This window comes from Prunus dulcis, chromosome 1 (genome assembly GCF_902201215.1).
Source record: "Prunus dulcis chromosome 1, ALMONDv2, whole genome shotgun sequence".
NCBI lineage: Eukaryota > Viridiplantae > Streptophyta > Magnoliopsida > Rosales > Rosaceae > Prunus > Prunus dulcis.
In genome coordinates this window covers 43,792,952-43,814,533 of record NC_047650.1, presented here as the reverse complement: position 1 = coordinate 43,814,533, position 21,582 = coordinate 43,792,952, and the positions used below count along the sequence as shown (strand labels likewise).

Sequence of the window (21,582 nt, the reverse complement as noted above, 5' to 3'; positions counted from 1 at the left end):
AGTTTTTAAAAAAGATAACTTTACAAATAAATGTTAAATTTCGTGTTTTAAATCCGTCACCCAAACAAGAAACTTTACAAATTCTAGAACATTAATTTTCGTCATTTTAAATTCCGTCATTTATAAAATATGTTTATTATACTTTTAAATTTTCTCATCCAAACGCATTACCAAATTTAACATAAGGGAAAGGCACCAAATTGATTTTAACACATATTTTAACATAATGGACTAAATTGATGTGTGAATCAAAAAATTAAAGTGATTGATTTAAAAATTTGAAAACTTCAAAGATTATTAGTGAGAAAACCCTTCTAAAAACAAATTTTGTAAATGACTCCTGGTTGGGTCTCTTTTGTTATTGACCCAACAAATTATGGGCGAAGAAAGGAAAAGAAAAAGATGGCAAGTGGATAAAGATTGGTGATGGCGAAGGGCTCTCGTTGTGGTGGGAATGGGATGAAGGTGAGCGGTGAAATTATGAGAAATTGAGAGACGAGTCACAAGCACAACGGAGAGGAGGACTAGACCAGACCAGCGAGACTGGAGGAGGGAGGGAGGGAGGGGTCCATGAAATGAAATCGGCGCCATCGTCGTCTTTACTCTTTCTGGTGCCACGTGGCTGCTATTCTTGTTCCTGTGTCAAGTTTGTTATAATGGCCAAGGGCAACAACAACAAGAAAAAGTCTCAGCAACCTCCATCTCCTACTCCAATGGTTCTCTCTCTCTCTCTCTCTCTCTCTCTCTCTCTCACTTTTTTCTTCTTTTTTTGTTTTCTATGCAAGTTTCATGAATTCCTTCCTTTTATTTTGCAATGTGAATTGAATATTGCTAATGTGAATTGAATATTGGTGTATGAACATGTCCTTGAAGAGAGTTTGTGTTCTGTCAACAGGTCTCCGAGCCAAGTCCTCCCAGGATTACATCAAATGTCAGGCAGAATTTACAGCTTTTGAAGTTATGGAAGGTAGTTTGCTTACAATCCTACACACTACTCTGGCATGCAAAAGTAGAAGTTTTCCTTCATGTTTATCTCATATGTTCAAACATCTTGTAGGATTACCAAAAGAGAAAGTCTAGCACACCTAAGCACTCTACCAGTTACCGCAGAAAGAAGGTGCCCAAGGAACAGCTTCCAGAAGACTTAGACCTCTATCGTGATCCAACCACCACCCTCTACTAGTAATGCTCTCTGCCAGCTTCCTCTCCTTTAATGCTTCTTGGAAATCTATTGCCCTTTGATTCCTTTTTTTTTCTTTCTTTCTTCTTTTTGCAGTACAAACCAGGGTTGGGACATTGCAGTTCCGGTCTTGCTTGTTGATGGGTATAACGTATGCGGTTATTGGGCGAAGCTGAAGAAACATTTTATCAATGGGAGACTTGATATGGCTCGCCAAAAGTTAATCGATGAACTTGTAACTTTCAGCTTGCTAAGAGGTTTGCAATTTCTTGAATAGATATTGGATAAACATTGTGTTGGGTGGTTAACTTTGGGCCCGTTTGATAACCATTTCAATTTTAGTTTTTAGTTTTCATTTTTTGTGCTAGAGTATAGAGGAAAATGAGAGTGAGAATGGGATTGAGGATGAGATTGAGAAGAGTATGAGAAGGGAGGATGGGAGGGAGGAGTAACGAAAGTGAAAACAAAAACTTGAAAGTGAAAACAATTTCAAATAGATTTCAATTTTTAGTTTTTGTTTTCACTTTTGTTACTCCTCCCTCACATCCTCCCCTCTCATCTTCCCTCTCAATTCCATCTCCACTCTCATTCTCACTTCTATTCTCCCTCTTTTGTCCTCTATACTCTAGCACAAAAAGTGAAAACTAAAAACTAAAATTGAAATGGTTATCAAACAGGCCCTTCAATTATAGGAAACTTGAGCCACTTTTGAAAGAGTGCTGTGAAATGATTTCTTTAAGAAACAAAGAATGAAAAGAAGAAGAATAAGGTGTGTTTGGTTGTGTCTTTGTTGACTACATTCCATAGACTATAACAAGTTGTGGTGTTAGTGAGTGTGTTTTGTAATGAAATTTTTTTTTTCTTGATATGTCCTTGCAAAAGAGCTTTGCATCATATGCAATCTGTTTAACAAATCATCTTTTTAGGTTTTTGTTTTCTTTCTAATTTTTATTTTATTTATTTCACCCACTCTTCCCGTAGTAGTTATATGGCTTGAGAAATACAACAGGAACAAGACTGTTGAACAATTTTAGGTGGGTATGGGGTTTGATACTCTGCTTTTAAGTTTTTTTCACTCAATGTTTATGCATTTTGTAATTTCCATTTACTTCTGATGTGGAGCGTGCATGCAAAAAATAGCAGTGCAAACCAAATTGCTGGATCTTAAATTTATAACTAGCTGAGTAGTCTGGTATCTTATGTTCCATGTCATTTAGTTTTTCTGTCTCTGTTAAGTTCACTTAGGTGCCTTTTATAGTTTCCTAAGTTTATTTTATACTTACCAGTTGAATTCCATCAAAGTAAATTAGTGTGCAATGGAGAAAGCAGTCCAGGATTGAATATGACTATTCTTTTCTTCTTCTTCTTTTGTTTTGTTGATCTGACAAAGTTGTTGATCTTCTTTAATCTAGTTTGTATATTAACATATCTTTATTTTTGTAAATTTTCCTTCCTGTGGTTTGCCATTAAATTTTTTATTGTTTCATCAGTACCTTCATCAAGTTTTGCTGTAATATTGTATTTGGAAGGAAAAAAAAAATCTATGATAACTCGGTGCATGACTCATGTTGTGCGTGCCATGTTGAATAGTTTCAACATAATGGTTTTCTTGATTTTCCCTTTTCTTTTCTTATCTGAATGTTCTTTACTCACCTTTTTATTTCTGAAACATTTACAGAGGTGAAAGTGGTGGCTGTATTTGATGCCATGATGTCTGGACTCCCCACACACAAGGAAGATTTTAATGGGTACTGTTTCTGAGCTCAGGGTACAATACCTGTTGTGGTTACTAAACAATGAAAATCCTGACTTGTTCTTTGGTTTCTTTTTTTGCTTTTTTTTTTTTTTTTTTTGGGTGAGGAGGGCAGAGTAAAACTGCACCTTGTACTGTTCTTTTGCATGTGCATGTGCATGTTTGTGAGTGTAATTTCACTTCTTGCTTTCAACATCCTCATTTTGTCTGAATTCAATGTACTAGTGTAATAACTTTGAGTTTGGATGATAAGCCTGAGGTGAAAGGGCTTTAATCTTCAACATCCAAACCTCAAATCATTTGAATGCTATGGCATTAAAAATATGCCACTGCTTGCTTAAGGAATATCATTTTTCCACTAGCTCGTACACAATTGGTCCCCGAAACTTTGGGACAAATCACTTGACTGAACTTGATTTGACGCATTTAGTAATAGATGTTAGGGTTAACTACATAAAACCGCCTAAACTTTGGGATCCATTTCAAATTGGTACCTGATCTTTGAAGACCCTATAAGCTCATGCACAAACTCACGAAAAACCTGGACGTAAGCGCATTTGTCAATAGCCCGTTAGTATGTCTGTTAAATGATGACATGGAAAATGTGAGTCCCACATTTTATGCTTATGTGGACTCCACCCACGGCCAACAGCTCCAACCACCTAGCCCTTCCACACCCACCCACAAAGCTCATCACCGATCTCCTGGGGCTCAACCTCCCACCTGCGAGCCACCACGCCACCTCCAATCCCATCACCCCCAGCCACACCGTACTTGCTTTGATTCTATTTTTCTTCAGCTTTTTCTTTGTTTTTTTAGTTAACAATTTGGGTTTGTTTTGTATAATTTTGGTGGTAGGTGGTGTGGGTTAATCCTGAATATTTGTTTAAGTTTGTTTTTTTGGTCTATGTGGACTCCACCTAAGCATTAAATACAGGATGCATATTTGCCACGTCATCATTTAACAGACATAAACGGACTCATTGACAGATGCTTACATGTAGGTTTTGTGAATTTAGACTTCAAAGATCAGGACCAATTTGAAATGGCCCCCAAAGCTTGGGGTGTTTTATGTGGTTAACCCAAATTTTTGTTAAAAGTTTTGACGCGTGTTTGCAGATAAGTTTCCAATGCAAGTTCATGGAAATCAACATATGAAATTGTTTTACTGAAACTTCTTTTGGCAAAGAATTTCCTTTTATTTTTTATTTTTATCTAAACTTTATCCAAAAAAATCAGTTTTGGTGTTATTTTCTTACAAACAAGCTCAGATTATACTGAAGACCAAAAAGACAAGAAGAAAAAAGTTCTATTAGCCCTTGTGCTTCTTTAACATTTTCCATTTTCTGGGCCTCGCCTAATGACATTTGAAGCAGATATCAGGAGATTCAAGACTATATGATCACAACATGCTTGCATGTTGCCTCTTGAGACATCATAAGAGATGATTTAATAACTTTTTTCTTCTGTAACTTTAATTGATTGATGAAATGGTTTTCGTTTTCCAGATTCTCCATAAACTTTTATCTCTTATATTTATTTCTTTGGTGGGAAAATAACGTATTAGTAACTCTATTGTTCTGTTATTCATCAAGGTCATCCTGAATGGCAAGTTTGTCTTCTTGAATTTTCAATTTTTAACTTGATGAAAAAAAAGTTACACTCAGCTGTTAGTGTATGTGCTTGATTAAATCACCTTGGTACTAAATCACTTCATCTAAGGAACTGTAATCCTAAGAATTCACAATGTTGCAGTGTCGATGTAGTTTACTCAGGTGAATCTTGTGCGGATGCGTGGATTGAGAAAGAGGTGAGGAATGACTTGAAGCTGAAACCAAATTTAGAATTGTGCAGTCACTTCAAAAGTGAAATAAAGCTATGTTTGTTTACCTGATTTGGGTCTGCGGTTCTTATTTAATTGGTAACACAAAGTCCCATGCTTGTTTTTTTCTTTTTTCATTTGATGTAGGATATCCCATATTATATTGAGCTCGAGGTAAAAATTCTGATGCAGGATGGTGAGATGTAGTAGGCTACTAGGCTCTAATACCTAACATAGAGCACTGTATATAATAGGAGTTACTTGACAAGCTATGTTTTTTATTGCAAGCTGTTTATGGCAACAAGGCTTTTGGGGTAGAAGATTTAGAGTGAAGGATTTATGGTGAAAAGAAAGAGGAAAGGGTCAGGAGTTGAAGGGAAAAAGAGGAAACCAAGTCATGGATGCTGTTTTGTGGCTATGAGCAGTACCCCCAAGAATGGTAATTTGGTTGTTCTAGAAGCAACAATTCAGATTAAGAAAAAAGTGGCTAGGTTTTGGTGGATATAGGATTTTGGAAAATTGGAGTTATATAGTATATTAAACACATCAAATACAGGTAAGGCTGCAGGAGTCCAGATTTGTGTTTAACACTAAGCTTAGTGGTAAAAATCCATGTAGAATGCAAAAGAAAAGAATGTTCTATATATTCCATTTCTTTTGTTTGGTTCAAAGATGAGAGTGGTAAAGAAAACAAAATGAAGGACAACAACTCAAAATTTTCCTTTGAGTTATTAGACATTTAGCTTAATGGCTGATTATTAGGCTTTAGCCTAAGACTGTTAGCTTAAATTTAGGTCTTGTTGTAGAGTTCATTAACAGATTATGTTATGGATTTCTGTATAAATTGTGTGTACTCCTTTCAGTTGAATATGCAATATGATGTTCTTCATCTCCCTTTCTCAAGTTCCTTTTTTCTTCTCTTTTTCTTCTTTTTTGAGGCTACTGGAAATTTGTAAATTTATATCCACATATGGAAATGGGATGTCCATGTATGGCTATTAAGAGTTCTTGTTCAGCGCAATGATGGTTACATTTCAGAAGAAAAGGTTAGAGATTGTTCTCTACTAATTGTTATGACTAGAACCAGTAACGGTGTAAGGAGGACACGATGGGGTCATACTACTTCCTTTTGGTCCATTTTGGTCACAAAAATCACTTCACTTAATGAATAATAAAATCAACTATGTTTGTTTTTGTCTAAGTCGAAGCTTATCATTCTCTACAATCTTTGAGTCAGACCTTAGTACAAATACATAATATATATTGGAGGACTTGCTGGAAAAAATATAAGGGATGGGTTTTACGTATGCCGTAAAAAGGTTTAGGGAGAAGGCTTTTCATTTGCACTAAAAGGTTAATTCTGTGTATGGCATCAGTCACATGACCCTCCTCACCAGGTAGACCCTATGGGTGAGAACCTGTGAATTACTTAGGCTGTTGGTGGGGCCCTAATGTCTCTTGTAATCTAAGAGTCTCATATTTCTTAAATATCACTTGGTAACTGGTACACAAAGAGTTGCATCATATATGCGGTACAAAAGTTTGAAAGAATTTGATGTCCTGAATCTCAGTTCTAGTACACAACTGCATTTGTGCACTGTTCTAGGCCTGAAACTGGTTAGCTTCGCAATACAATTTTCAATAACCCTCTGGTATTTGCTTCTCTGCTCTGTTTTATGTGTATTTCTTTTTCTTGATCTGTAACTTGTGATTTTTCTCTATGTAACAGGTTGCAGCCTTAAGGGAGGATGGATGCCCTAAAGTTTGGGTTGTGACTTCTGATCATATTCAGCAGCATGCAGCACATGGAGCAGTATGTGTTCTCCTCTTAATTCCGGTGTAAATGATATTTTTCTTCTGATCCTGTTAAATAAATTTGGACTGTTATCATTGTTAAACTGTTAAAATTATCAAGGAGTTCCAATTTTGATGCATAAAGTCCAAGCATATAATATATTTGCATTTCCTGTAATGTCCCATTTCTGGCTGCCACAAATTTTGTTGGTACTGCAGCATACTATTTGCAACTATCTTGTTCCCCCGAGTCCATCTTGTTCCCCTGTACCATCCCAATGAGTTTAAGTTGGGTTAAGTTGTGCTTTACTAATCTTTTGAAGTAATCTCTTTAATAATTCCTTTTCTTTCATGTTTTATACAACTAGTAATATTGTTCAACAATTCACTGGAGCACTCTTGCAATCTCGTATTTAAATTCCTCGAAGTTGCAGAATTTAAAGCTCTGAGACCTAGTGGCATTAGCCTTCTTGCAAATACAAAGGTTATGTGCATCTTGGCTTCAAAACCAAGAAAGATTGTGGAGTCCCCCGTCCCCCGGAAGGAAAAAGCAAACTTGTTTCCGTATTGTAGCATGATGCTATTTTATTCCCTTACAATTTGAAAAACAAGATTTAGGTATCTTGTATGTTCACATGGCTGATGTTCTTCAACATTCACTGAATCATGACCTTAGCAACCTGATATGGACTCTTATACTGTTATTTTTCAGGGAGCCTTCATTTGGAGTTGCAAGGCGTTGGTTTCTGAGGTAAGGCATGTAACTGTATGATGTGTTGCCATTTTGTTCAATGATGTCGAGTGTGGACAATGTAGTATGTACTAATTAAAATCAGTCTTTCTGTTCATGTTAACATTCATTTGTTAGGAACAGTTAGATTTGTTCAGAACTCGGGCCTAATTACATTTTACACCCTCCAAGTTTGGGCCATGTATCAATTTCATACCTCATCTTTAAAACATTGCAGTGATAGACCTAAGGACATGCTTTAGTTTATTTATCAGTTAAAACATGCAATAAGATAAAAATAAATAAGAAACACAACTTAACTTTAAAACTTAGGGCCCATTTGGTTCAAGGTTTTGGAGCTTGGGAATGGGTTTCAAATTGCATTCCCATGTTTGGTAAGTGCACTCTTGGGAATGCAATTATGGACTCATGGGTATGGACTTCCCATGTAGTGGGGGGGAAGTTCATGGCTCACCTTGGGAAAATTTTTCCCCCACCTTGGGAAAGCATTTAATGCAATTTTTTTTTACTAACTTACCCATGTTATTATTTTAAAATACCACTTTTGACCCTTAAAAAACTCTTCATATTAATAACTCTTAATGATAAAAAAGGGTATTGTTGGAAAACCGATCAACTTTTCATTTCTAATACTGCACAAACCAAACATGGGAATGGGAGAAACGACATTTCCTAGTCCTTATTTCCCATCATTCCCAAACATGGGAATGGACATCCTCCATTCCCATCTCGTGGGATTAGACATGGGAAGTTTATTCCCAAGAAGTGTAATCCGCGAACTAAATGGGCCCTTAATGTTTTAGTGAATTATATTAAACAGGCTGAGAGAATGCATAGTGCTAGAATCCCTATAATTTGATGTATGAATCTCTGTTTTGATGTATTGCTGTTTTTGTTCATGCCAATTCATTTGTTTTGTATAGATTAAAGCATCACAAAAGGAGTTTGAGAGGATGCTTCAGGAACACAGGTCTGTTCTACTTGAGATGAAACTTGTATCTTATCTTATTTTCTGCTCTGGAAAATTTAATACACAAGAAGTTATGTTCATGCTGTTTCATCTTGCCATAGCCTTTGGAACTCTAAACCTTTGCCACATTAGATGGTATAAGTGTGCTTGAGGATAACCAGATAAGCTTTTTGACGCAGAATCATATGAATAGTTTTCCTAATTCTATTTGGATTAGTTTTCCTAATTGGGTTAAGGATTCCTTGTTGAAGGATTTCTTATTTGTTAATTTGTTATCCTATTTCTTAAAGTTTACTTTTCGTTTTCCTAAACTAAAAAGGGTTTTGTTTCTATAAATAGAGCAGTTTGTAATCTTGTAAGGCAGACTTGATTAACGATAAATGTCCTTACTTTAAACTCTCTGATTCCTTCCCTTTCCCTTCGTCTCTTCGATCTCTAATTCTTCTCCTCGATCTCTTATTTCTTCTCTGTTCTATTGCTCAAGTGTTTACTCTAATACCTACGGGTTGTTCTACATCAATTGGTAATCAGAACCTTCCCTCACTTTCACTTGCATTTGCTCTCTGCCATGGCACCCCAAACCGTGGCCAGCCTTGCAGAACAATGTCATGTGTTCCAAGACAAAGTTTCTGACGATATCGCTGGCATTGAAACCCAACTCTCCAAGCTCAGCGCTGACCACAAAGAAGAGTTGGTACAGGCTCACAAACATAGTGCAACGATGGACTTTGCCATCACCAAACTCCAAGACTCTGTTCAGTTGCTTATCAATCACTTTCGGGTTGGACACGCTGAACCTTCTTCTACCTCTGCAGTGCTCTTGAGTTCGTGAAGTCCGTTGATTCCGTCCGCATATTTTGGAAGATGCATCTTGCCGCGCATTGGAAGCTGAAATTTTTGTGTCCACAACGAAGATACACCGGGTATTCCGGGCACTCTTCCACTCCTACTCCAAATCCTAATACTCCTAGCTCCAAATATGGCATTGCCGGTCCACCTGCTCCTACGATACCCGCAACATAAAAAGGACCATCGCCATCCATGGTTGCTCACATCGAATGCTATCGTTGCCACGCTAAGGGCCACATCGCCTCTTGTTGTCCCCACAGAACTTTAACCATTGGCTCCCTCAATGAGCATGTGGAGCCCCTTGAACCTATTTATAATCTGGAACTTGATAATTCCTATGTGGAGGCGTCATTTCACCTAGTGTTATGCGTTGTATTTATTCAACATCTACACCTCCACCTCCTGATTCATGGAAAGTATCTTTCAAACCTGTCCCTTGCGGTACCAATAGATGCCAACTAGTTATTGATGGGGGAAGTACGCAGAATGTTATCTCTAAAACTGTTGTCGATCGCCTTCACCTGCAGGCCGAGCCACATCCCCATCCTTTTCATGTTAGCTGGGTCGATAAAACCAAGTCACCTGTTATTGAAAATGACTTGTTCCTCTTCAACTAGGTCCCTGTCACAAGCAACTTTATTGTGAATTGTGATATCCTACCCATGAGTGTCTCACACGTGCTACTAGGCTGGCCATGGCTTTACAACCGTTGTGTGAAAAGTTGCGGCAGAGAGAACACCTATACTTTTCAACATGAGGGAAGGAACATAACGCTAAAGCCTTCCAATCTGGCCATCAAACCAACTAAGGATGTTCAACCAACCGTCACTTAAAGAGAAGGCTTCGGAGCATTGATTGAGTATTTTATCGCCTGTAGACTTTGCACACGAAACTGCAAGACACTGGTGTGGTCTTTGCTCTCTAGCTTAAATCGGCATCTGACAGCACCCCCACTTTACTTGCCGAACCCATAAAGCAGCTCCTCACTAAATTCTCTGATGTCATACCTGATGACTTACTTGTTGAACTACCTACAACGAGAAAGATTCATCCTGCCATTGACCTTATTCTTGGTTTGCAAATTCCTAATCTTCCCCATCATCATATGAATCCACCTGAGCGAGCGGAATTGAATCGACAAATTCAGGGGTTGCTGGATAAGGGCTTTATTTGTCATAGTTTAAGCCCTTGTGCTGTTCCAATTCTCCTTACCCCAAAAAGGGATGGCTCCTGTCGAATGTGTTGATATTCGCATCGTAAATAAAATTACAATTAAGTGTCATTTCCCCTTATTGCGACTTGAGGATATGCTGGACGACTTGGCTGGTTCCCAATGGTTTTCTAAGATAGATCTTCGTAATGGCTACCATCAAATCTGCATTCGTGAAGGAGATGAGTGGAAAACCACTTTTAAAACCCCTTGATGGTTTATATGAATGGCTTGTTATGCCCTTTGGCATGTCCAATGCACCTAGCACGTTTATGAGGGTGATGACTCGTGTGTTACGACCTTATATTGGTAAATTTCTGGTGGTTTATTTTGATGACATACATATATACAGCTTCTCTCAGGAGAAACATCTCAAACATCTTAGGACGATATTCTTTCCTTTACGACAGGAAAAACTGTATGCTAACTTGAAAAATGTTTGTTTCTTCAACCGCAAGTCTTATTCTTGGGGTTCAATATTTCTACGGCCGAGGTTAGCATAGATCCCGCCAAGGTGGCGGCTATTACTGGTTGGCCAGCAGCCATGACCTTGACAAAGGAATGTAGCTTTCATGGTCTCGCCTCTTTTTATCGATGATTTATTCTAGGGTCCAGTACTATTATGGCACCAATCACTGATTGTATGAAACAAGGAGCTTTTCTTTGGACCCCTACGACTGCTAAGGCCTTTTCAATTTTGAAGCAAAATATTACTCAAGCGCATGTTCTTCGACATCCTGATTTGACTAAAGTCTTTGAAGTCGCATGTGCCGCTTCCGGAGTCGGGATTGGTGGTGTGCTTAGCCAAGGACATGTTGTATCATACTTTGGTGGGAACTTAATGAAGCAAAGCAGATTATTCTACTTATGATAAGGAATTTTATGTTGTGATGCAAGCACTTCGGTATTGGCAATATTAACTGCCGCCAAACGAATTTGTGTTATATTCAGATCATCAAGCTTTGAAATATCTCCACTCTCAACGCACCATTAGCAGTCGACATGTTAAATGGTCCGAATATCTACAGATCTTTATGTTTGTTTTACGACACCACCCATGCATTGACAATAAGGAAGCGATGCCCTTAGTCGCATGGCTACTATTTTGCACACAATGACAGTTCAGGTAACCAGGTTTGATCCTATTAAGACTGAGTATTCATCTTGTCCAGATTTTGGAATTATTTTTCATGAAGTTTCTAATGGTAATCGTCGCGAATGTGGACTTTATTACAAGATATAGGTTCTTATTTCGTGGAACACAATTATGCATTCCCCGTACTTCTCTTCATGAATTCCTTGTTTGGGAACTACATGGTGGCGGCCTCTCAAAGATAAAACTATGGCCTTGGTGGAAGATCATTTTTATTGGCTGTCGTTAAAACGTGATGCTGCTCATCTCATCTCCCAATGCTGTACATGCCATCTAGCTAAAGCTCGCAAACGTAACATAGGTCTATATACCCCTCTGTTGATACGTCATGCCCCATGGAAGGACATGAATTTCGTGCTTGGTTTACCTAAGGCTTGATCATTTTTCTAAAATGGCGCATTTTTTGCCTTGTGCCAAAATTACCAACGCTTCTTATGTGGCAAAATTATTTTTTAAGTAGTCCGTTTGCATGGCCTCCCCATCTCCATTACTTCTGCCTTGAAGTTTTCCTCTGCTTTTCATCCCCAAATGGATGGTCAAACTCTCAGGTGGTTAATCGCAGTCTTGGTGATTTACTTCGCTGTTTAGTTGGGGATAAGCCTGGTAATTGGGGTTTCTTGTTGCCTGTGGCAGAGTTTGCTTATAACAACTCAGTTAATCGAAGTACTGGTAAGAGTCCTTTTGAGGTTGTTCATGGGTTTTCTCCCTGATCACTTGTTGATTTGGTTGCTCTTCCTGTGGCTTCTGTGCATCAGATTCTGCTACTTCGTTTGCTGAACATATTAGGCAACTGCATGATGATGTCTGTCGGCAGATATCTTGCACACCGACACTTATAAACTAAAGCCAATGCTCATCGTTGTCACCAGGAGTTTCAGGAAGGGGATTTTGTTATGGTGCGGAATTGTGCTGAGCGTTTTCCGAAGCAATCTTTTAAGAAGCTTCATGCTCATTTGCTGGGTCCTTATTGTATCATTATGAAGCTTGGGTCCAATGCTTACTTGATTGAGTTGCCCGCAGATATGCATGTCAGTCCCATTTTCAATGTTGCTGATTCATCTCCTTATTGGGGAACCTTTTCTCCACCTATTTCTATGGATATTGTTCAGGGTTCCATTCCCCCTCCTGTGCCGCGTATTCCTTCTACCAGTTCTGCCCCTACAGATCAGATTGCTGACGTCTTGGATCATGAAGTTGTGGCCTCGTCTGCTGGAGGTTCTACCCATTATCTGGTTCGTTGAGTTGGAAGGCCTACTACTGAGGATACTTGGATTACAGAAGCTTAATTTCCCCAGTTGGATTTCAATCTTCTACACAGTTATCAGGATGCTCTTCATGATCTTGATTTGGCTGCATCTTGTCCTCCTATCATCCATACTTACCAACGTCGTCATCATCCTTAATCTTGGTTTACTCGCCGGTGTCGAGTTCTTTTTGGTGGGGGAGAATGATGCAGAATGCATATGAATAGTTTTCCTAAGTCTATTTGGATTAGTTTTCCTAGTTCAGTTAAGGATTCCTTGTTGTTGAAGGATCTCTTATTAGTTAATTTGTTTTCCTATTTCTTCAAGTTTACTTTTCCTTTTCCTAAACTAAAAGGGTTTTGTCTCTATAAATAGAGCAGTTTGTAGTTTGTAATCTTATAAGGCAGGCTTGTTTAATGATAAATTTCCTTACTTTAAACTCTCTGATTCCTTCCCTTTCCCTTCGTCTCTTCGTCTCTTCGATCTCTAATTCTTCTTCGCGATCTCTTATTTCTTCTCTGTTCTTTTGCTCAAGTGTTTACTCTAAATACCTACGGGTTGTTCTACATCACTTTTCCCACCAATGTCTGGGATAAAAAAAGGTATCATAGTCATGTGCAGAGGATATCAAGTGACTATTCTCAGCACCAGATCTAAAGACACTATCTTATAGGAGCTCAGCCTGTTCTACTTACTGGTTAAGAGCTGCGTTGCTCTTAAGCTCAGTCCTTAAAGGATGGGCACTTTTAGCCATTGAATGAGGTACTCTTGGATTGATCCATGATTTACTCACAATGAGAAACTCTGTGTGGTTATCGGTTAGACGAAGTTTCATGCCTTTTACACATGACAGGAGTGTCATGTGTTGGTTTGGGCACAAGGCGTATGTCACGTCAACTTCCAAAAGCCATGCATGTTGAGATATGCTGGTACATTTTTAATTGATTTATAAGTCATCTGCTCAAGGATATCTTTAGTCATGAAAAAACTATTCTTACCAAAATATTTTCGAAAATAGTAGCCATGTGTAAGTTTCTTGCCAAAAATGCTGCCGGCTTTCTCAAATTTTCATTCTTAGCGAATGGTGCAACTTTTCTGAGTATTCAAGGAAGTGATCGTGTTCTCAGGTGTCCAAAGAAGTGTCCCACAAATCATATAAATTAATAAAGCATTTGAGGTCCTTGTTTTGAGCATCTTTATGCCAGAGTTTGCTGGTGGGCGAAAATATCAATTTGATTGCTACTATTAATAAATTATGATTTACCTTTCTCAGGTCTACTTTTTATCAATTTGATTCCAACTATTAATGAATTCTGGTTTATTTTTCTTAGGTCTACTTCTTTTCAAGGGAGGTTATTAAAGCACAATCTTGATTCAGAAGTTGTAGATGCTCTCAAGGATCTCAGAAGGAAGTTATCTGAAACTGAATCGAAGTAGTTGATCAGGTTTTGTTTCAGATCAAGATCTCAAGGATCTTAGAAGGATGTTATCCGATGCTTGTCCTGTACACAAGTATAGGATGATGTACTGGCGTCATCCTTCAGAAATCAATCCCTGGCCATAGAAGATGTCAATTTGTACCATGTTGTATAAGGCACTCAAATTGTTTGGTTTGGAACATTTGACAGTTGTACCTTAAAAAATTTGGCAATAAAATTTTAGTAACAGAGTTTGTCAGCTTCCGTTACATGTAATCTTAGTCTCAGAAGTCCATGCAATTAAGTTTTATCAATTTCTTTTGTTATATATGTAGATTGTTGGTTAAATAAATAATACTTATCTCAAAGTATCATTAGAAATTTCCAAATTTCCAAATTTCCAAATTTTCATAACAATTTCATGGTTTTTATCAAATTTTTACCAATATTTATCGAATATTTCTGCCAAAATGGTTGCATTTTGGGACTTCCGAAATTTCCGGAATGACCGATAAGGTAATGTTTGTTTGGGGTTTTGTTTCTTAAAAGGAAATTTAGGGTAATGTTATTTAGTGGACGTTGGGTAAAATTGACATTTGATCAATCACAAAGACTGATAACTAGCGACGACAAGCGCATGCTGCTTTCCTGGGAATTATATGACCAACTTGGAAATTCAGGCAAACTAGTCACATAAAAATTGAAATTTGGACTTTTTATTTTATCTATATTGACTATTCAACAGACTTGTAACTTCAAAGAATTACGCTGCGTGTTTGAGGGGTATTGAGGAAAGGTGTCAGGCAGTTGTATGTTACGTTGCTTTAACTACACTTAATCCAGTCACAAGATCTTAAGATTTGATCGCATCCAAAGTGAATATTTCGAAAAGAAAATATGACACGGATGTCTTCAACACTATATCACTTGATAAAAATTTGCAAACAAAGAGAGCTTGATGAAAAGAATTGCCTGTTCGTAGTTTTCAGGTCGATGAATCAATCATTATATACTTGACAAATATAAAACAAGAACCACTTACAATGAAAACCTGTGGATGTAAAGAATCAATGGAGCAGTTACAAATGAGACAAAATGGGAAGAACTGTGGCCGCATACAGAGCATTCATTCATGCAAAAGTAATCACATTAACCAGTGGCAACGACTATTAGACATTAATATCTGAGCGCTTTGATCTGCCTGTACTGCTGATTTCTGGGTAACTAGTATGGGAAAATCTAGGAAGGCTGTAGTTTTCTGAAACCGAAACTGGTTGCTGAGGATAGAGCGTGGGAGGTGGTGTCAGATTGCGTTGCGCGGGAAGAGGAGGGAGCATGTTGTACTTGTAAGGGTCACCACGCAAGCTGCCAAAAAAAACCTTGGTAAGAAAAATCACAACAAACATAGTAAGACAACCCATTGAGAGGAGAAGTGTGATGATGATGAATTATCATCATGACTTATAAAGTGCTGGCACATAACTGGCAGGGTCATGCAAAACTTCACATTTGATCAAAACATAATCAATCACCGTTTACGTTCTATCACAGGAAAACCATCTCACTTCTGAGCTAGCATACCCTCCATTAATTATTTAAAGATGATGTTGACAGCTATAACAAGTTGGAGAGAAGAATGTCACTGGCTGAAACTACCTGGAATTCCGGTAGGAATGATCCTCATCACTCCAATTTTCATCTACAGTCTCTGCAGGTTTTTGAACTGGAGAACCAGACCATGGATTTTGTGCGGGTACATCATCAGAAAAATATCTTCTTCTGATCAACTGAAACAACCAAGACAAGAGTTGGACATCTTTCATACGACAAAAGAAATAAGCTAACAGCAAGAACACAAATACAGACCATACGGAAAAATTTCATCACAGCTTCCTTGTCATATCTTGCTTCTTTGGCAGCCTGTATATGTTCAACAGACCATCATATATTAACGATTCCATGTTACCAACGATTCCCTCAAAAGATATATAGAACATAAACATGACAATTATATTCCCTGATAGAAATTGACCTTTTTGCTGGATAGAAAACAATGACTTTATTGATCAAAGTCAAAAGTTACAAAAAAAATTCCTCGCCAAACTAAATATAGCCTATTACATCCAGAAATTAAACTACTTCTAACTGCAGAGGACCAGAACTAAAACCAAAAGAAAAATAAGAACCCAAAATGATAAAAACAGGGGAAATGTGAGGAAGAAACTACAGTGGAGAAAAAGTTAACTGATTTACAGTTAACACCCAATGTGCACGACCAGAATGGCAGAGAAGTTCAGGCATCTTGTTCCAGTAAATGGAATTCAAATTAACAAAATGCCCTAACAGTTTTGGTTCCAATGTTTTAAAACATAATTTGAAAAGATAAAACCATCAATCAACTCCAGAGAGGTGACCCCACATCTTCTCTTCTTCATTAAATAAAAGGAGTGATTATAAACATCTACTAAGTGTTATAGTTACAAGTTACAACAACTAACAACAATATGTGAATTACTAAAGATCACATATCCCTCTCTGCTAGCTAAAACATTAAAATATCTATAGAAGAAGAAAAAAGCAGAAATTCTTTTTAAAAAAATTATTTTAGAAACTCATTACTGTTTTAGTGTTCTCTGAAAATGACAATTCTTCAGAAGCACTTAAAAAGAGTCCTTGGCTGAATTGCATTATTTCTCCACTTACAAGGCCTTTTATTAAAATAGATAGCCAATCAAGAAAAAATATAAATTATGTATTTTTTAAAAATGTTCAGGAAAATATCAAACTTGAGTAATGATTCAGATTCACAATCTGACAATATAATCAGACAGCCTAGAAAGAGAACATTTCCCCATGCATACATATAAATGAACCACACAAACCAAATAGCAGGTAGAAGCCAAATTCAATGTGTAACAAATAAGACCATACATGTACCAAGCACAATACGGTTGGGTCTTTATACTTTTTGTAGCAATAAATGCATGTCACACATGCATTTTAAGTTCCTTATCCGTAGTCTCATATTCATGATCTTGGAGTATCCTTATGTTACATGATCAGTGTATTAGAAGTGGTAAATTATCTTTTACATTTTCTGTATGCATTGATTTGGGTCTTTTCAATGATTCACATGCCAATGGCTACAATCTTGTGATTTCCCTCAAATGGCTACTTTCAAGCTTTGAAAGTAAGTTAATAGTGAAGAGAATCCTTTGTCACATTCTAAGTCATTTGGTATGAATGAAAAACCTCACAACAAATTCTAATGCTATGCGAAACAGGTAGGTTTTCACTAATTCTAAGTTGCATGGCAGCTTAGCATTAAAAGATTGCCAACTATCCAAGCCAACTAGCGGTAGCATCTATCTGGGTCATAGGGAATGGAGAGAGATAAGACTCAGGTAAGACAGTGGAGAGAATTTCCTTTATGTGTATCCTTCCAGTGCCTTTTTGATTGTTTTAGTGGCTGGCTATCTGGGTCTCTTTATAGATTGTCATCTTGTCATAATACGTTAATTACAATAAGTCAGTTTCATCATTGTATCATATGAGGTGGAATCCCAACTTGCGGAGGAAATTAGAAGAAATAGAAACTGCCGAGTTTTCTTCTCTCTTGTCTTTAATTGAAAACATTTCCTTGTGTCCAGTGCGAGTTGATAAAAAGATTCTCAACTTGAGTCCTCTAAACATTTTCTGGCAAATCGTCCTCCAGGGTCCAAATAACTTGGAAGGTAAAGATTAATAATTGCTCATGGGAGGGTCAATACCTGTGATGTTATTCAATGGAGGCCCAAATTGTGCATCTCACCCTATTCGTGTATTCTGTGCAAAGGTGGGGAGGAAAATATGGATGATGACCCATTTCTCCATTGCCCAATCACACTTCAGATTGTGGTATAATCTCTTTGGGGGAGGCAAGGTTGAGTTTGGTGATCCCAGCCTCTTATAAATCATAATTGGTTGAGAAGTTCAAAAACATTTTTCTTTTGGGGAGGAAGGCAAAAACTATGTTGAAGTGTTGTGTCTTGGCTATCTTTTAGGTCGTTGGCTGTAAAGGAAGGCTAGAATATTCTAAGAAAGCTACGGGAGGAGGTAACATCTTTACGGGACAGAGTGAGGCTTTGGTAGCTGCTGAATTCAAGGATATTCCTTTTTCTATTTTCATTCTAATTGGAAAGCTGCTGTTAGCTGACTTTTGAGCCTTCAATTTCTCAGATTTGTGTGCATGGACCTCTCTTGTTCAGATAGACTGCTATTTGGATTGTAACTCTTTGAATGATTACCTAATGAAATCTTTGTTTCCGTAAAAATAAAAATAAAACAAAAACAAAAACATTCAAATTGAACACAGTACTCCTTTTAAAAAACGTTTTAAAGTGCACCTTGGTCAAGTAAACCAAGCAGAACACTGTGTTCACCAAAACATGCTCTAGATATGGCCTGAAAAGTTCACAATAAATATGGACAGAAAAATGAGGTCATTTGCCTTTGAACACGTCTAATGCAATCACAACCACATTCATTGGATACTAATTTCATTTTCATCAGTTATAATGTGAACAGTGGCAATAAACAAGGAGAAAAAGGGGGAAGGAAAACAAAAAGAATCGAAAAAACACGTTGCTTACCGCAATAAGGCCTCCAGCACTAGGAAAACTCTCAGTCAGTGGAAGTTCCTCACTGGATGGAAGCAAACCTTGTTTCTCAACCCACTGTCGAGCTACGTCAACAAGATTGCCACTGCTTCCCCTTGTACCCTCTTTTGCAGCAATATCAGCTTTGTTACCTATAACAATATAGGGGACAGGAAGACCACCAGGACCTCCAGATCCTAGAGGAGCTGAAAATGTCCCAGTCGCAGCAATCTCAGCTGCCCACCTCTGTAAGCCAGTTTTTGTCCTTCTTTGGGAGAGATCATGAACAAAGATTACACCTGCAGATGAATTTTATGCATATCATGAGTTGAAACATCCAAGTCTGGTTGCAAAATGTTGGTTCCATTTCTTTTGATAGGAAACAAAACACAAAAATAAATGTCTGAATACCGTTAGATAAGTTGAGTACAATCACATTGACCATCACTATATACCACCATGACTTACCACAAACATTTTGTCAACACCACTCATTTACATTTGCATCATTAATGAATCGAACATGGATGCATCAAGAGACAAAAAAATGATAAATGCCTGCACTTACAAGCCTAAGCAAGGCTGATGGTTTCTAACTTAAAAATAAATAGTCAATTAACTTGTCCTCAAAAGTTTGTTTACTTCACGGCCTTTTCTCTTATTTATATTTAACATGCATACTAGTTACAAGGAGAATAAAATGTTTATAGAAGGAGAGAGGTCCCAAACTTGCCATTAATTTGGGAATAAAAAAGAGACCGGCATTCTTTGTATCTATCATGTCCAGGCACATCCCAGAGTTCAATAAAGAAATCTCTCTCAGCATCACCTTTAATGCTGCTTGACGAGCTACCAGAGTTTCCATAAGTAGTATGCTGGATAGAAAAATGGTAAACGCTTATTGGAGACTTGAACTTCAGTAATACTTCTCAATATCCCATCAGAATCAAAGTAATAATTCTTCTTACCTTTACACCAACTGTACACCCTACTGTCTGAGGAGGACGAGCGATTGAAGAACCGTTGACAATCAGATGAACAAGAGAACTTTTTCCAACACCTACCAATTGATCAAAATCCAAAGATGAAGTTTGATACTTTCACCCGAAATTATGAGATGTAATGTACAATAAGGCATAGATTGGATAAAGAACATCCTTCCGGCATGCATTATAAAATTACGTGTGCAGACGTGTGCATGTCAAATTATAGATTCAGAGGGTTGCATTTCCGCCTGTCAAATACTATTTTGTGCAAAGCATTATCATAAACAGGTGAGCCACTACCCTTCTAGTAAGCTAAGATAATATACTTTAACAATCAAGCATGTCAGCAATTGATCTTGATACTTGAAACTAACGTATATAGAATCACTCCATGATTGGGTAAGCATCAAATATTCAATGCTGATTCAAGGTCAAATCAGGTAGAGGTTTCGTCCATGTCTGGCCAACATATTTCCAAAATGTCAGGAGGCATTGATCTTTCTTAAAATGAAAAGATCAGTCTCCAACATAAGACCAATATCATTCTAAACTTTTTCAATCTACACTTCTTTCTTAACTCATCCAATCTACAATTCTCCAACCAACATATAAGATACTATATGCAATCTTCTCATGTGTAACTTGAGCTTCTGTATTCATGTTGCTTTGACACTCACTTGAAACCAAAGTTTCTTCACTCTAGCACAGTTGTGCTTCTTAATCCAAAAATGTTTAATTGAACTAAACCAAAGGGCAGCAACCACTCTGATCAGAACTGTACCTAAACTCATATTGACAACAATTTGGTATCCAAAGTTCTAACCAAATCCATATTCTATATCTAATTATGAACATCATTAAGCACATACAAGCATACAACACAATCCAGAACAAATCAATTAAAATTTGCAAAAAACAAAAAAAAAATAGTAAAAGGAAAGGAAACAAGAAGACAAAGGAAGAGAATTATATAGTCACAATCAACTACCTGAGTCGCCAACAACAAGCACTCGAACCTGCCCACAAGGCGGTCCACCACCGTTTTGCTCTTTGTTCTCCCTCTCACGGTCCCTCCAGAACATGTTGTTCTCCAAGACTTTTCAAACCAAAATCACCTCAAAATGCAACCAAAATCAAAGGCCCAACTCCTCGCACATTCGAGACCCACAAATCAAGTCCCATCAAAGACACACAAAAACCAACAATTTCTCCAAATGGGCACCCTCAGTTTCAATCTAAAATCCATTCTGATTCAAGACCAAGCCAAGATCAAAGCCGGAATCATAAAACCCATTTCTAAACATGTCCCGAGGGACCCAAAAGAAAGCCCCGCTAAGGTGCTCAAGAACCAAAACCTAGTTCCACCGACAGATCTCGTATTAAAATCTTCAAGTTGTATCCTTGTAAACGTAGAACTTAAGAACTTCTAGTTATTTTAAAATAAAAAAAATAGCTAGATCATGAAAATAAGAACTGGGTTTGGCTCCAACCTTCAACGCAGCTCCTTTTCACCACCATGAAGCATGTGACACCAGTTTCAATTACTCCATCAACGTTTCAGACCACCACCCCCTATAAATCAGAGGCCTTTAACTTTAGATTGGCACCCCAAACAAAGAACCAACAAAGATTTATTCCGCTTCAAATCGACCTCCAATCTGTGAACCTCCTCTTTCTTTCTGTCTACTCTGTCCCTCGCTTTATGTCTTCCTCTCTCTCTCGATCCCCTTCTGTTTCACTCTGCCCCTCTTTGTCAGTTCGCATCTCTCCCCCCACCTCCCATTCTAATATTATTTTTCCTTTTCTTTTTTGCTT

At 37.6% G+C, this 21,582-nt stretch overlaps 2 protein-coding genes and 1 long non-coding RNA gene across 4 annotated transcripts; 2 read left to right on the top strand and 1 right to left on the bottom strand.

Moving 5' to 3' along the window:
* The first annotated feature begins 383 nt into the window (after positions 1 to 383).
* On the top strand, positions 384 to 14,420 carry LOC117632140 (uncharacterized protein YacP). The gene is made up of 10 exons (XM_034365559.1): positions 384 to 716; positions 896 to 967; positions 1,058 to 1,182; positions 1,277 to 1,437; positions 2,859 to 2,928; positions 4,689 to 4,743; positions 6,485 to 6,568; positions 7,262 to 7,300; positions 8,224 to 8,270; positions 14,058 to 14,420. Exons 1-10 carry the CDS (start codon positions 576 to 578, stop codon positions 14,161 to 14,163), a joined length of 900 nt encoding a protein of 299 aa, XP_034221450.1. The 5' UTR covers positions 384 to 575; the 3' UTR covers positions 14,164 to 14,420.
* Positions 8,287 to 13,165, top strand: LOC117632148. The gene is made up of 2 exons (XR_004586433.1): positions 8,287 to 12,151; positions 12,238 to 13,165. It is a non-coding gene; the product is annotated as an uncharacterized LOC117632148 (long non-coding RNA).
* A 633-nt stretch (positions 14,421 to 15,053) lies between the features above and the next one.
* On the bottom strand, positions 15,054 to 21,582 carry LOC117637002 (small GTPase LIP1). Of its 2 annotated transcripts, XM_034371729.1 has the most exons (7): positions 20,756 to 21,582; positions 19,750 to 19,841; positions 19,515 to 19,656; positions 18,776 to 19,080; positions 16,011 to 16,064; positions 15,801 to 15,931; positions 15,054 to 15,509 (listed from the first exon to the last, which is right to left on the bottom strand). In XM_034371729.1, exons 1-7 carry the CDS (start codon positions 20,847 to 20,849, stop codon positions 15,314 to 15,316), a joined length of 1,014 nt encoding a protein of 337 aa, XP_034227620.1. In that variant the 5' UTR covers positions 20,850 to 21,582; the 3' UTR covers positions 15,054 to 15,313. The 2 variants fall into 2 exon arrangements, with proteins under 2 accessions (XP_034227620.1, XP_034227629.1); XM_034371738.1 differs by lacking the exon at positions 16,011 to 16,064.

Coding starts and splice junctions, on each gene's coding strand:
- LOC117632140 (XM_034365559.1), top strand. CDS start 576: ATGAAATCGGCGCCATCGTCGTCTTTACTCTTTCTGGTGCCACGTGGC. Junction 4,744..6,484: donor ATGCGTGGATTGAGAAAGAG/GTGAGGAATGAC, acceptor TCTATGTAACAG/GTTGCAGCCTTAAGGGAGGA. Junction 6,569..7,261: donor AGCATGCAGCACATGGAGCA/GTATGTGTTCTC, acceptor GTTATTTTTCAG/GGAGCCTTCATTTGGAGTTG.
- LOC117637002 (XM_034371729.1), bottom strand. CDS start 20,849: ATGTTCTGGAGGGACCGTGAGAGGGAGAACAAAGAGCAAAACGGTGGT. Junction 19,657..19,749: donor GGTGTACAGTTGGTGTAAAG/GTAAGAAGAATT, acceptor TTTTCTATCCAG/CATACTACTTATGGAAACTC. Junction 16,065..18,775: donor GTGCTGGAGGCCTTATTGCG/GTAAGCAACGTG, acceptor GAACATATACAG/GCTGCCAAAGAAGCAAGATA.